Source organism: Archocentrus centrarchus, chromosome 13 (genome assembly GCF_007364275.1).
Source record: "Archocentrus centrarchus isolate MPI-CPG fArcCen1 chromosome 13, fArcCen1, whole genome shotgun sequence".
NCBI classification, from domain to species: Eukaryota; Metazoa; Chordata; class Actinopteri; order Cichliformes; family Cichlidae; genus Archocentrus; species Archocentrus centrarchus.
This window is the reverse complement of record NC_044358.1, coordinates 10,720,606-10,734,774: the sequence shown is the minus strand read 5'-3', so window position 1 is coordinate 10,734,774 and position 14,169 is coordinate 10,720,606. Positions and strand designations below refer to the sequence as shown.

Sequence of the window (14,169 nt, the reverse complement as noted above, 5' to 3'; positions counted from 1 at the left end):
TTGTAATGGCGGCGCCAGTGTGGCAGCGGCTGCGGACACCCATCTCCCTATGTTGTCTCGTCTGTTCTTCTCTGGATGGTTGTTCCGAATGCAATTTTGTTATATTATGACGGAATGACGTTATACAATTTGTTGTATAATGATTAATTTGTATGTATAATGACAATAAAGTTCTATTCTATTCTTCTATTCTATTTTGTATCATATAGTATATTACTTTAATCATGAAAAGGCCCTCTGAGCTTTCTGAAAGCAAAGAAAAGAGGTGGTGTAAAAGGTATGTGTGAGCTAGAGGTTAGCTAACTTAAATTAAAGTTGCCTAGTATTGCTACTGTGGACACTGTAGCATTGTAACCATCACTTATTTTAGTAATACATAATCACAATTACATAATATTTTAGTAGTATTCTGTCTACTCATGTCAGGTTTGGGGTCTTCTCCCTGCTACTGGTACAATGTAACCCAGTACTACCTGCCGCATGTGGGGTGATAGCACGGCACCTCCGGGTGTATGACTTCCAGATTGGAAGCACCGGTCAGGGCGGAAGAGGTCGTTACGACCTACAACGGCCTCGTGCTCACGACCAAGGTAAGCCACCGTGTAGGAGGAGTTTGGCTGTGGTCATGCTTGGAGAGAAGATGGGCGCCACCAAGCAAATTAGCCCAGAGAAAAGACATGAGAAAAGGCATGAGTCTGTCTACTGCAGCTACATGTTTTGCTTATACTGTACAGGCAGTAACAAATAAATCTTTTCTATGTGTCCTGTCCTGGATAGATACACTAAAAAAAACATTTGCAGAGGTCTGTAGAAGCTGATGCAGGAAGACCTTCAACACTTGCTGAAGCATGTAAGTTCAGCCAATTATTTGGGTTCTCTATCATTGCTATGTATGTTGTCATTATCATTTTACTATGTTGCTCTTGTTGTTACTGAATATTACAGCTTAACTTTGTTACTAATGACAGTAAACGTAAGTCATAGTCAAATAAAATGATGGGGGGGGGATTTAACTCGCCTCCATTGATGCACTTAATATTTCACCTCTTTTCATTCTGTTTACACACTGTTTGGCCTTTAATCATTAATTATTATTACAGTATTTTGCTGTAATAATTGCTAGAGCGCATTTCCTGAACCCACCACCCATTTCCCCAAAACCTTAAACACAAATCCAAAAATTGAAGCTAAATTCACAAATACCCAGACTTCCCTGTCAAAAATCAAACCATCACCACAAAAATCATTTGGCCTGTGTGGAAAAATCAAACACTGTGGTCAGATCACTCACACACACACACACACACACACAAGTGTGTTTTGCTATCTTTGTGGGGAATTTCCATTGATTTCCATTGATTTCTACAGCCTAAACCTTACCTTTACCCTTTTCCTAACCCTAACCATCACATACCTAACCCTAACCCTAACCTAAACTCAATTCATACCTTAGCCCTAACTCTGACCCCTGACCCAAAAACAGGGTTTCCCCTTGTGGGGACAAGGTTCCAGTCCCCACAAGGAGCAATTGGTCCCCACAACGTAGTATATGTCAGGAAAATTGTCCCCACAAGGTATTATAAACATACGCACACACACACACACACACACACACACACACACACACACACACACACACACACACACACACACACAGCCAGTAAAAATACTCTCGAACAGACTATCTGTTACACACTACATCAAATATACTTTTGGAAGATTTCAGCTTTTGTCCCTTTTTCCAATAAGGCTGTGAGCTTCTGTCTGTGAGCCTTTGTGATGGAGTTTTTTGTGAACCCTGAACCTTAGTGGACTGAGGGAGATAAACAAAGGCTATAACTTGTAAAAATTTTAATGCAACAGTCACCTTCTCAGTTGTCCTGCGTAAACGGACAGTGGATGTGTGTACAACACATCTTCCAGCTCATAGGGGCTCGTTTTGACTGTTGGGTTTTCTCTGTATTATTGTAGGGTCTTTACCCACAATACAAAGCGCCTTGAGGCGACTGTTTGTTGTGATTTGGCGCTATATAAATGAAGCTGAATTTAATTGAATTGAAATGAATTGAATTCCGCGTGACAGCTTCCTCGCCTGTGATTGGACAATACAGATCATGTGCGGGATCACGCTGAAGGTCTCGCAAGACCAAAGGAAATCAGTGCGGTCGTTCTCTTCCGTTCAAACTGAATGACGTTCTTTGTCTACGCTGCTTTCCTGGTACGACAATGGAGGACGTCGTCTATATTTTCAACACCTCAGAAGCTCCTCGTGAAAGCGGGCCTCTCTACCGGCCAGCTTCAACCAGCCCCGCTGCAGACGAGAAGACACTGCTGGCTGCATTGAGTGGGTTATCTCGTCAGTTACTCAAGTTTCTACTAGCGCAACTGAAAGACAAGATGGCGTCTATTGTGTAGCGACTCGATGCTCTGGAATCTAACTAAGACTCACCTACAGAAGGACAAAAGAGGAAAAGACGGCATCCGAAAACTGCGGTAAGACTTGGTTGTTTCTAAAACAAAAATACTAAGAGTGGTGGAATGGTCACAGTAAGCTGACAGACGTATTGTGATTTGATTTTTGCCTAAATATTGTTTATGTATGCAATGTTTAAGCTCTTTATTTACAATGTACAACAATGATTTCCAGCTTCTTGCAAAACCTACTACGAGATGGTCCGCCACAACTTCCGATACAGTCAAGCTCACATTCCGGAAAAGGCGGCAGCCATTAAAAATTCTGCCCGGTGTCGTGCAAGAAGGAAGCCGGTAAGACGTATTGGATTGTATTGTTGGTCTGCTGTATTTGTGTAGTTAGCTTGTAAATGCAGTTTTCTTTTTGGAAAATATTACTTATTGTTTTTTTTTTTACTTTATATAAAATCTGGCTTCTTTTGAACAACCCAAAATGTCTATAAAAAGGTGATGCAGTGAAGGTGAAAATAATTAATACTGAATGTTTATAGTTTTAGCAGCTGTAACATTTTGGGACCTAAAAGATAAAAAGTGTATTATCAGTTTAAAGGTGCCTCAAGGGTTAATGACCAAAATCACTGAAGTACTTTTATCAATGTTACATGTTTTCAAAGTACTTGTTCATTTGTCTTTTATTCAAAGGATGCACAGGACGTACTTTGTCTGATAACCATTGGTTTCGATGACAGAGATGGGCTGATATTAAAAAAATTTTTCCCTTGTTTTTGGGTCTTATCTGCTATGTGTGCATTCAAAGACAAGAGACTCAAACTTTCAGTGTAATTTCATGATTTTTCACAATATTTCATTTAGTTTCATAATGACTTAATGTGTGCTCTGTGTCAACAGCTGCTGGAGGCGAGGGCGAGTGTCCTGGCAGTGAAGGAGGTTGCCTTCTGGGACGGTGTCACCACTGACCTCATGTTGGATGAGGAGGATGGCGTCTCAGAGGGCGTGTCGGGCTGGATTAAGACCCCCAAGCTTCCGCAGCCAGGAGCTCAGTGACCTCTGAGCCAAACTGCAAGACAGACTAGAAGCTCACCCTAAATACAACGATGCACCATAAGTGTTTGTATGCTGGACCATGCTCTGAGAGAAAGCCACCACCACATGGCTCAGAAGTAGCAAAGCACTATATGTCATAATGCTTTTGTTTTCTTTATATATATATATATATATATATATATATATATATATATATATATATATATATATATATATATATATATATATATATATATATATATATATATATATATAAGTATACGGGGTCGAAAATCCCTCTTTTCATGCAGTGTGAGTTGGCCTTCGTCACTCATTCTTGTTCAAGCTGGTTTTTCATGACCCAGATTCCTCTCATCAGCAGTGGAGTCATAAAGCACATCTTCTTCCTGATGTTTTAATTTGTCATAGAGCAATCTTGTCCAGATTAATAACAGAACATGGTGACGTTGGTTATGTTTTAGTTGTAAGTTCTATGGCCGAACCTCAACATAGGATGTACTGAGACAGAGAAGTTAGTGAGCACTTTCTATCTGTTGTTCTCTGTCTAATGTATTATTTAATTGTTTATTATTTGGTTGATCCGCTGTTTATTAATTAATTTACTGGAGTTTATTTTTTAAACATTTTTCCTTTATTCACTGAGTAAAAAATAATCCCTAACAGGATCAAGGGGGGATGCTGAAGAGTGCTAAAGACCATGGAGGTTCCATTGGGGAACCAACGGTCCAGACATGTGAACTGTAAGCCTGTGGGCACCTTTAAGAATCTGGGAGCTCAGAGACGATACACCCTGATTGAGTACTTAGTGACCAAAATAAACTGCCTGAATCGCTGCCACCGTACCACACAGGGTAACTGTAGATTTGCTTGCCTCCAGCTATCCTGGCTGTGGCCTCAGAGGGGCCGATCTGATGGACTGCACAGCTTGAGGCAAACAGTCCCCAGCCAGCCCTAGTGGATGGTGCAAAGTCTAGTACTTTTGTACAAAAATCTTATACAAAATCATTGCTGCCTCAGTCCTGTTACCTACAAATATTAGGTATCAAAGTACGTAAACATGGTCCTGACATCATTACACTTGATAGTTGTTCAAAGACCATTATTTCAAAACATAAATGATTTAACTCTGTTTATAACTGTAAATACACTTCCTGAAACCCTTACAAACAAAATCATATATCATAACCATGATTAAAACAACAAAAAAGTAACAATATTGGACTTACGTGGGTGCCTGGGTGGCTTAGTGGTGAAGCCAGCGACCACATATAGATACAGCGTTGCAGTGCGGGCGGCACGGGTTCGCGTCCTGGCCCGTCGCCAATTTGCCTGCGTGTCTTCCCCTGTATCTTTCCCCCATTTCCTGTCTCTCTCCACTATGATAAAAAGCTGCTGTGGGCAAAAAAAATATATATATTGGACTTCTTCTATTTTCATAAAATATGCTTCCTGAAAAATCAGCCATTTTGGATTGAGAACAAAACAATGTTCCCAACATGCCAGCCTGTCACATCACATATCCCCAGAAAGACCAGGATGTCTTCTTTAGCATACAATAGGATTTAATTGAGTTTGTTGAAAATTTAAAGTTGTGCATGAAAATATAATGTCCACTACAGAGGACAAAAGTCAATGGGCCAGGTCCTAGGAGGGAGGAGTAACTACCTGTCTCTTGCAATCTCCTCCAGGCTACTCAGACTGTGCCGGGAAACATGACACATAGTGATGGCCCATACTGATGTGCCATCCTTGAGGAGTTGGTCTACCTGTGCCATCTCTGTAGGGTCCAGGTATTACCGTGTGCTATCAGTAGTGACACTGACCTTAGCAAAATGAAAAACTAGTGAGAAAACTGTCGAGAAAAGATGAGGACAGGAAAAAAATCTCAGTGGCCTCCACTTGTACAACCATTCCTGTTTTGGGGGTTGTCTCATTGTTGACCCTCTAGTATACCTGTTGCTAATTTGATTTACATCAAAGCAGCTGAAACTGATAAATAACCCCCTCTGCTACCTAACTGACCAGAACAATATCCAAGAAGTTTAATTAACTTGATGGTATATTCTGATTAAAAAGTGTTCCTTTAATCTTTTTACGCACTGTACAAAATAACCTTCAGAGCTCTGATTTCCATCAAGGGAGGCAGATATATTTACTTATAAAGAAAAATAAAGAAAACAAAGAACCAAAACACCACAAAATTAAACAGTACTAACTACAATAAAACTTATGCTAAAATTAGGTCTGCCATTTGAATTAAACTTCAGAAGAACCATGTAAGCCAACTCTTGTATTAAAGTATTGGAGGAATGACAATGCAGCATCAGTGGGCATCCAAAACAGCAGGCCAACATGAGTTTGACCAAACAACCCGAGATAACACAAAAGTCTTTCATGGCAGAAAGGCCACAAATTTAAAGGCTCCTTGGATCACAGCACCTTATAAAGTTGCAACCACAAGACGGACAACATCAATGGAGCACCAGACACCACACCACTCCATGTATCATTCTCCCACTCCACTCTCCTATCACTCTTCAACAACATACAACTCACGCCACCAAGTGGTGATCAGTTGATAGTACTGCTCCAAATATACTGCTGCAGCTCTGAAAATAAAATTGCAAAATTATACCATCAGATCTGCAGCCTAGAGTGTCCTTGTGCTAAGTGCATTTATGAACCCTTTATGTTTGAATAAAGTGTCATTAGCATGAAAGCCCAGCTACAAAACACTGCTCTGGTTCAGTGATTCAGTTATTTTAAAAAGTATTTATGAACAACTTGTCTGGACATACATTGTGTACATTAAATTAAATAATTATTCTGGTTTGTATTTATTGGCATCATTTTTACATTATGTTTTGGCTTTATATATATACTTATATCCAGCATGTTCTTGAAACAAAAGAAAAATATGTTAAAAAAAAAAACACCCAGTCAAATCTCTATACTGGTTTCTAAAACTGCCGGTTTGTTTTCTCAGTCAGTATCATGGAGTCTGTCCCCTGATAATGACAGTGAAAAGGATAAAACACGGAGTGATTCAGTGCAGTTGGAGGGACTTACTTTCAGGTTACATCAGGGTGATCCTGATCCTTAAATGTGGTTCATTCTGAGCACAGTTTAAGTTATGTGTTGTAAAAGTACAAAGAGGATCACGATGAATTCGTCACAGGTTTCATATTTCACACTCACTGCCTACCTTGACAGCGGGGCTTTGAAATATTTATTGTTCACAGTTGTTCTGTTTTTATATATTTTTATTATTGTTGCCAGTGTCTTGCTGATTGTGGTTATCTGTGTGAACAGAAGCTTACATGAACCTATGTACATGTTTCTGTGCAGCCTGTTTGTAAATGAGCTGTATGGTAGTACAGGGCTGTTTCCATTCCTCCTGATTCAGATCCTCTCTGATGTTCACACTGTTTCTGCTCCTCTGTGCTTCCTGCAGATTTTCTGTTTGCACACATATGGAACTATAGAGTTCACTAACTTAGCCGTCATGTCTTATGACAGATATGTTGCCATCTGCTGTCCTCTTCAATATCACACACATATGAACCCTAGCAAGATATTGTTGCTTATTGCTCTAATTTGGGTATTTCCATTTTTTGGGATAATAGTTTTGATTTCTCTGAGTGCTCCTCTGCAGCTGTGTGGGAACATCATTAACAAAGTGTACTGTGACAATTACTCCATTGTTAAACTGGCCTGTTCTGACACCACAGTCAACAACATCTATGGGCTTATTTCCACTTCTCTCACAACAATATGCTTTGTGTCTTTGATTTTTTACACCTACATGAGGATCCTGAAAGTGTGTTTTTCTGGATCCAAACAGACCCGACAGAAAGCCATCAGTACCTGCACACCTCACCTCGCTTCTCTGCTCAACTTTTCCTGTGGTGCCTTCTTTGAAACTGCACAAAGTAGATTCAACATGAGACATGTACCAATTATGTTCCGTATTTTTTTATCATTATATTGGCTCATATGCCCACCACTATTTAATCCTGTACTCTACGGACTGAATCTGACCAAAATCCGAATCATATGTAAAAGTTTAATGTTTGGTAAAATGTAAATGTTAGACAGGATGGTGAAGTAGTAGACAGGAATGGGGAGAGAGTAAGGGGCAATGAAACCCAGACCCCTATAGCAAGGACTCCAGCCTTCTGTATAAAGGCTGCCTGCTCACGCTGTTGTCATCTAAAATCATAGAACCATATCTGAATTATTGTCATTTGTCTTTATTCATTTTAGTTTTATATTTTTTTTTATTTAAATCCTTTGATTATTTGGTTCCATGTCAACTACAATTTAAGCCTTTATTGTACAGACTGAATCTGAAACAAATATTAGTTTTATTAAAATTCTAGCTTTTACCCTGTGACACCTGTAATGTGTATTTCTTGTTTTAAATGCTATTTTTGTACTCTATTAATTTAACATAAAGCAGGTAATTGTTATCTAAGTTGGTAAATAATTACATGGTTGATCATGTTATAGACCATCAACGTTTTGTTTGTTTGTTTAAAGCGAGATCTTCATTGATTATTTCTTTCAGTCTTGGTTTAGGCTTGACTCATTTATGAGAAATGTACTGAACAGTTTAAATCTTTTAAAATTTTCTTGCTCCTTAAAATACTCTCATTTTGTATCAACATTAAAATTCAGTGTTTAATGAATTTATTTTAATAAAGTATTGCTTGAAGTAATATTTGTTATCTTAATTGTAGTTACTCTGGCTTTACTGTGTCTTAAAAAAGACAGAGGTTATTCTCCATTCTGTTGACCTGAAAACAGAAACAAAATTACATGTTTTTTCTCCTCACTCCACTATGAAATTCAAATGCAATATCTGCAGTGTCATTTTGTAAGCAGCTAGGTAGCCTAATAAATTAATCAAGTTTTATGCACTCATCACATATTATTCAAGTTGTAAACAGTACATATAACATCCAGAGTATGTGCTAGCATGTGAGGCCTATGTCATCAATTCCATAATTTCTTTTCCCAATAATAGAAAATTATTTCCTTCTAGCAGCAATAACTTGAAGCAATAGCTTCCTGTATGACTTTCTCGGTCTTGTCATTGTGGAAGAATATTGATCCGCTCTTATTCACAGCATTGCTTCAGTTCATTGACATTTGTAGCATTCATTTATACACAGATGTCTGAAGGTCTCACCACAGTATTTCAATAAGGTAGAGGTCTGAACTCTGACTGAGCTGTTGCAGCACCTTGATTCTTTTCTTTTTCAGCCATTCTGTTGGAGATTTGTCCTGCTGAAGGCCCAGTTTGGTCCAAGTTAGCTGCGGGACAGATTTGACTCTTGAATACTTTGGTATAAAGAGGAGTTCATAGTCAAGTATTTGAGTGCAAGGTGCCCAAATCATCAGCCCTCAACCACTGTGCTGACAGTTGGTCTGAGGTGTTTGTGCTGATATGCTAAATTTGGTTTCCTCCAAATATGGCACACTGCATCATGGACAAACATCTCCACTTTGGTCTTAAAGGACCAGGGTTATTATAGTTAACGAAAACGAACGAAATAACGGAAACTGAAATTGAAAAAACATTGTCATTAACTGAAATAAATAAAAACTATAATTAAAAGGAAAAAATGATAACTAATTAAAACTGAATTGTGAGTTTACAAAACTAACTAAAACTATTTGAAATTATCAATAAACTGACTTTCATTTACTTGTTTTTTAGTTTTTTTTAAGCCTTGTGGATTGATATGAAATCATTTTTTCCGCTCTCTGAGTTTAAGCTGGGAGCGCCATCGGACAACTGTGTGAGTGTGTGCGCATGTGCGTGCGCTCACCGCACTGGTCCGCAAAGTAATGGCTGCGGTCTGCCGAGAAAGCGTCCCGTATGGAGGTTCTTTGAGTACAAGAGCACAGATAGAATCGAAAGTCTTGTTGTGGATGATGAAAAATGTGTGGAACATTTCTCAGTCAGGAAAAACCAGCAACATCAAAGTCCACCTGAGAAGCCACAAGGGCTACAGAAACCGCTCTGATCCTACCAGGTAACCTGGCCTGCGCCTCTGGAGAAACGGGACCACTTGTCGGGTCCACGCAGCCCAGAACGTTGTGACTAAACTGTTGCGTCCTTGTGCGTTTCCAGCTACTTTATCACTGAGAGAATAACAATAAGGAATAATAATTAAAGCATCAATATAAGGACTCACAACTGTCAGCAAATTCCTGGTAGGAGACTGCTGAAACTATCGAAATGGACGTGAAGGAAAGGAATGAAGAAAGTGAAAACAACAGGGACAAATATGTTTGCAGCCAAAAAACTGAGCACAAAGAGCAAGGACCAAAAAAGAAGTCCCAGCCTGCGCTGCATATAAAACACCTGCACACGACCACAAGGTAATTAACACACACAATCCAGCTACACAAGCATGAATGTGGACACGAGGTCGGCAACTTCCGTAGGTTATGTACAGAGGCCGCAAAGACCCTGCAAGTTTAATTAGCGAGTATCTAACCAAGCTAGCTCCAAAACAGAAGCAGCTTCAGGTGGTGAGAACATCAGGATGCAGCTGGATTTGAGCTTTGACTCCTTCAAAGAGTTTGTTTTTGTCAAACACCACATGTAGGTGTTGTTAATCTACTGCACTGATGCTGAACTTTATTGTGGAGTTTATTGTAGAATTTATTGAGTTTGGGAATTCATGTTTTTCTTTGTTTCTCCCTGTTGATGTTCATGTGTGTCCTAATTATTACACACATTTAGCACGTCTTGTGAACAGTTGGTTGTTGAATATATTTCTTTAAACGGTATCTTTTGTCAAGTTTTCATTACACAATAGTCACTTTTGCGCCTTGAAGCTTGAACCTGATTAGGTATGAAAATACTAAAACTAATACTGAAACTAACTGAAACTAAGCATGAAACCAAAAATAAAAACAAGAAAAAACACTCTGAAAACTAAGTAAAACTAACTTAATTAGAGAAAAAAAAAGTATAAACTCACTAAAACTAAACTATAATGTAAAATCCAAAACTATTATGACCCTGTAAAGGACATTGTTCCAGAAGTCTTGCAGTTGATGTTGCCATGATCTCTTTAGTGAGAAGATGCTTTCTCCTGACAACATTTCCAAACAGGCCCTACCATACCCAAAAACTCTGAAAACCTGCTTCTATTAAGGGGTCAATCAATCTCAAATTATCATGGGCCTTCTGCTCAGCCATCTCCAATTTGCCCTGCCACCTTATCCTGGTGGAGGGTATTGTGCATCCCAGTGATCCCAGGAGTTTTGTTGTTTGAGGGCTTTGCCCCCTGGTAGGGTCTCCCATGGCAAATTGATCCCGGGTGAGGGGCCAGACAAAGCATGATTCCAATGACCCCTATGGAAAACACATTAAGGGAACTGTTTACCCTGCCCAGGATAGGGTTACCAGGACCCCCACCTCTGGAGCCAGGCCTGGGGAGGGAGCTCGAGGGAGAGCATCTGGTGGCCGGGCATTAGCCCATGGAGCTAGGGTGGGTGCAGCCCAAAGAAGAGACATGGCCCGCCCTCCTGTAGGCCCACCACCCTCAGGAGGTGTCGTAGTGGTTGGGTGCAATGTGTGTTGGGTGGTGGCCAAGAGCAGAGGACCTGGCAGACCAATCCCCAGCTATCGGTACATGGAACCTCACCTTTGTGGTAGGGAAGGAGCCTGAGCTAGTGCATGAGGTTGAGAGATACTGGCTAGATATAGTCGGGCTCACATCAGTGCATGGCCTGGGCTCTGGAACCAGTCTCCTGTTCCTTATCCAACTCACCACCAGAATGGATTATGCGGTCCTTTTGGCTTCATCAGGCGGTGACCTCCAGTTCGCAATGGAACAGTTCGCAGCTGAGTGTGAAGCAGCTGGCATGAGAATTAGCACCTCTAAGTCTGAAGTTATGGTCCTCAGCCAGAAAAGCGTGGAGTGCCCGCTCTGGAACAGTCTGGAGTTGCCCTCGGTGAGAGGCGGGGTGGGGTGGGTATTCTTGTATCCCCTTCATTTACTGGCTGTACGTTGGAGTTTTCACCAGTGGATGAGAAGGTTGCTTCCCTGCAACTTCGGACCTGGAGTGGCGTCATTGGGAGGAACAGCCTGCCTGATCTGAATCCGAGTGGTGTTTTGTTATTGGACCTCTGTGCAAACCACAGTTTGTCCATAACAAGCACCATGTTCAAACAAAAGGATGTCCATAAGTGCACACAGCACCAGGACACCCTACAGGTGCTGGTTATAAAATTAGAATATCATGAAAAAGTTGATTTATTTCAGTAATTCCATTCAAAAAGTGAAACTTGTATATTATATTCTTTCATTACACACAGACTGATATATTTCAAATGTTTGTTTCTTTTAATTTTGATGATTATAACTGACAACTAACAAAAACCCCAAATTCAGTATCTCAGAAAATTAAAATATTACTTTAGACCAATACAAAAAAGGATTTTTAGAAATGTTGGCCAACTGAAAAGTATGAACATGAAAAGTATGAACATGAAAAGTATGAGCATGTACAGCACTCAATACTTAGTTAGGGCTCCTTTTGCCTGAATTACTGCAGCAATGCGGCGTGCCATGGAGTCGATCAGTCTGTGGCACTGCTCAGGTGTTATGAGAGCCCAGGTTGCTCTGATAGTGGCCTTCAGTTCTTCTGAATTGTTGGGTCTGGTGTATCACATCTTCCTCTTCACAATAGCCCATAGATTTTCTATGGGGTTAAGGTCAGGCGAGTTTGCTGGCCAATTAAGAACAGGGATACCACGGTCCTTAAAGCAGGTACTGGTAGCTTTGGCACTGTGTGCAGGTGCCAAGTCCTGTTGGAATGAAATTTTAAAAAACCTCAAATTTGAGGAGCTGTTCTCAATACGTGAGTTTAAGGCACTTTTAAATAACCTGCAAATGACTGCAATGAGCCGTAGATATTTTGTTTAATTTTTAATGACGTGTTTTTTTTTTACTTATATCCTGTTCACTTGTACTGCTGTTTACTGTTTCTGTTTACACTTGTCATGCCCAGGACACACTTGAAAAAAAAAATTTTAATCTCAATGTGTTTTTTTTTTTTCCTGGTTAAATAAAGGTCAAGAAATTTTTAAAAAAGTAACAAAGAAGACTGCTTTTATATCACCTGTCAAGACATAACTGTCGTTTTGAAGACTCAAAAGCCAGTGAATAACATGATCATAAAAAAATATTCTTCCAATGGTACAATTGCTTCAGATGGGCCCCTCCAGGTCTTAAGTCAGTGAAGACAGACCAGCTCAGCTCCGCAGCAGCCGTCTCCTACAAATCTACTGGAAGAAAAGGGGACACAGAAGGATTACACAGACACAGTTTGCTCAAAAATGGCTGCAGTGACCTGCACGGCGAGGCATTCTTCTACACTGGTGAGGTCTACTGGTCTTGCCTAAAGACATAAAGATTTTCGCTATTTTCGTTGTGAATTTGCAGAGTACATAAAAATCATTTCTATGCAACTGAGCAATGACCAATTCACAATTGTATAGCACCAAATCGCAACAAGTAACCTCAAGGCATTTTATATTATAAGATAAAGAGCATACAATAATTAGAGAAAAAAAAATCAATAATCAAAACAACCTCCTATGAGCAAGCAGTTTTGAAAATTGGAAGGAACAACTCCCTTTTAACAGGAAGAAACATTCAACAGAACCAGGTCCACGGAGGGGCAGTCATCTGCCTCAACTGGCTGGGGTGAGGGGAGGGAGACAGGACAAAAATGCTGTGGAAGAGAGTCAGAGATTAATCATAACTCATGATTAAATGCAGAGTGGTGTATTAACAGAGTGAAAAGAGTTGAATGAAAAAGAAACATCCAGTGCATCATGGGAACCCCCAGCAGCCTATTCCGTTTGCAGCGTAACTGAGAGGTGGTTCAGGGTCACTTAATCCAGGCTTAATGATAAGCTTGATCAAAAAGGTAAGTTTTAAGCTTAATCGTAAAAATAGAGATGATGTCTCTCTCCCAAATCCAGAATCCAGGAATCACAAATAAGCCAGCAGTCAGAGAACAAAGTGGTCTTTTGGGGTGATACAATACTATGAGGTCTTTAAGATTACAGATGCAGCCACCGAAAATTTCCGGCCGATCCGTGACGCGACCTTGGCCGGTCCTTGGCCGATTCGTGGCCGAACCTTGGCCTAAACGTGATCCCCCGCTAATGACGTAGGAATTCCGGCCACTGATGGGAACGCCCCTAAGCAGCATTTGGGGAAAATGGTGGTAATGTCTTGTTTATCCACCAGGAGGAGCAGTAATAGTGGAAGCGCATTCATTTACAGCCCGCTGTATACTGTACCAAGGATCCTCACATCATTGAACTGTAATTGTAAGCGGAACTGTCCATTAAAAACAATAGAAAGATGAGAGTAAAGCAGTCATTATAGTGGAGCGGTGAGTATTGTCTGGAGGGACGGGCTGTGCTTGAAGTTCAGCCCGGGACCTCGGACAGGCTGTGAGCGCTGCACCGCCAGCGAAACTGGGTAAAAAAATAAATATAATAATTCTGATCACCAGCTGGTTTGGCCTGGGAATGACCTGGGAAGCCTAATCCTCTCATCAGTGTCACATTGTTCTTCCAAGTCTTCACAATGTTAAGCTTTTTGTTTGTTTATATTTTCCCTTTTATTTTATAAACAAAACTGCGAC

General features: G+C 40.3%; 1 protein-coding gene across 1 annotated transcript; it reads left to right on the top strand.

Annotated features, from left to right (window-relative positions):
• Positions 1 to 6,631: 6,631 nt before the first annotated feature.
• On the top strand, positions 6,632 to 7,564 carry LOC115791151 (olfactory receptor 142-like). The gene has a single exon (XM_030745278.1). The coding sequence runs from the start codon at positions 6,641 to 6,643 to the stop codon at positions 7,562 to 7,564; it is 924 nt and encodes a 307-aa protein (XP_030601138.1). The 5' UTR covers positions 6,632 to 6,640.
• Positions 7,565 to 14,169: the final 6,605 nt, after the last annotated feature.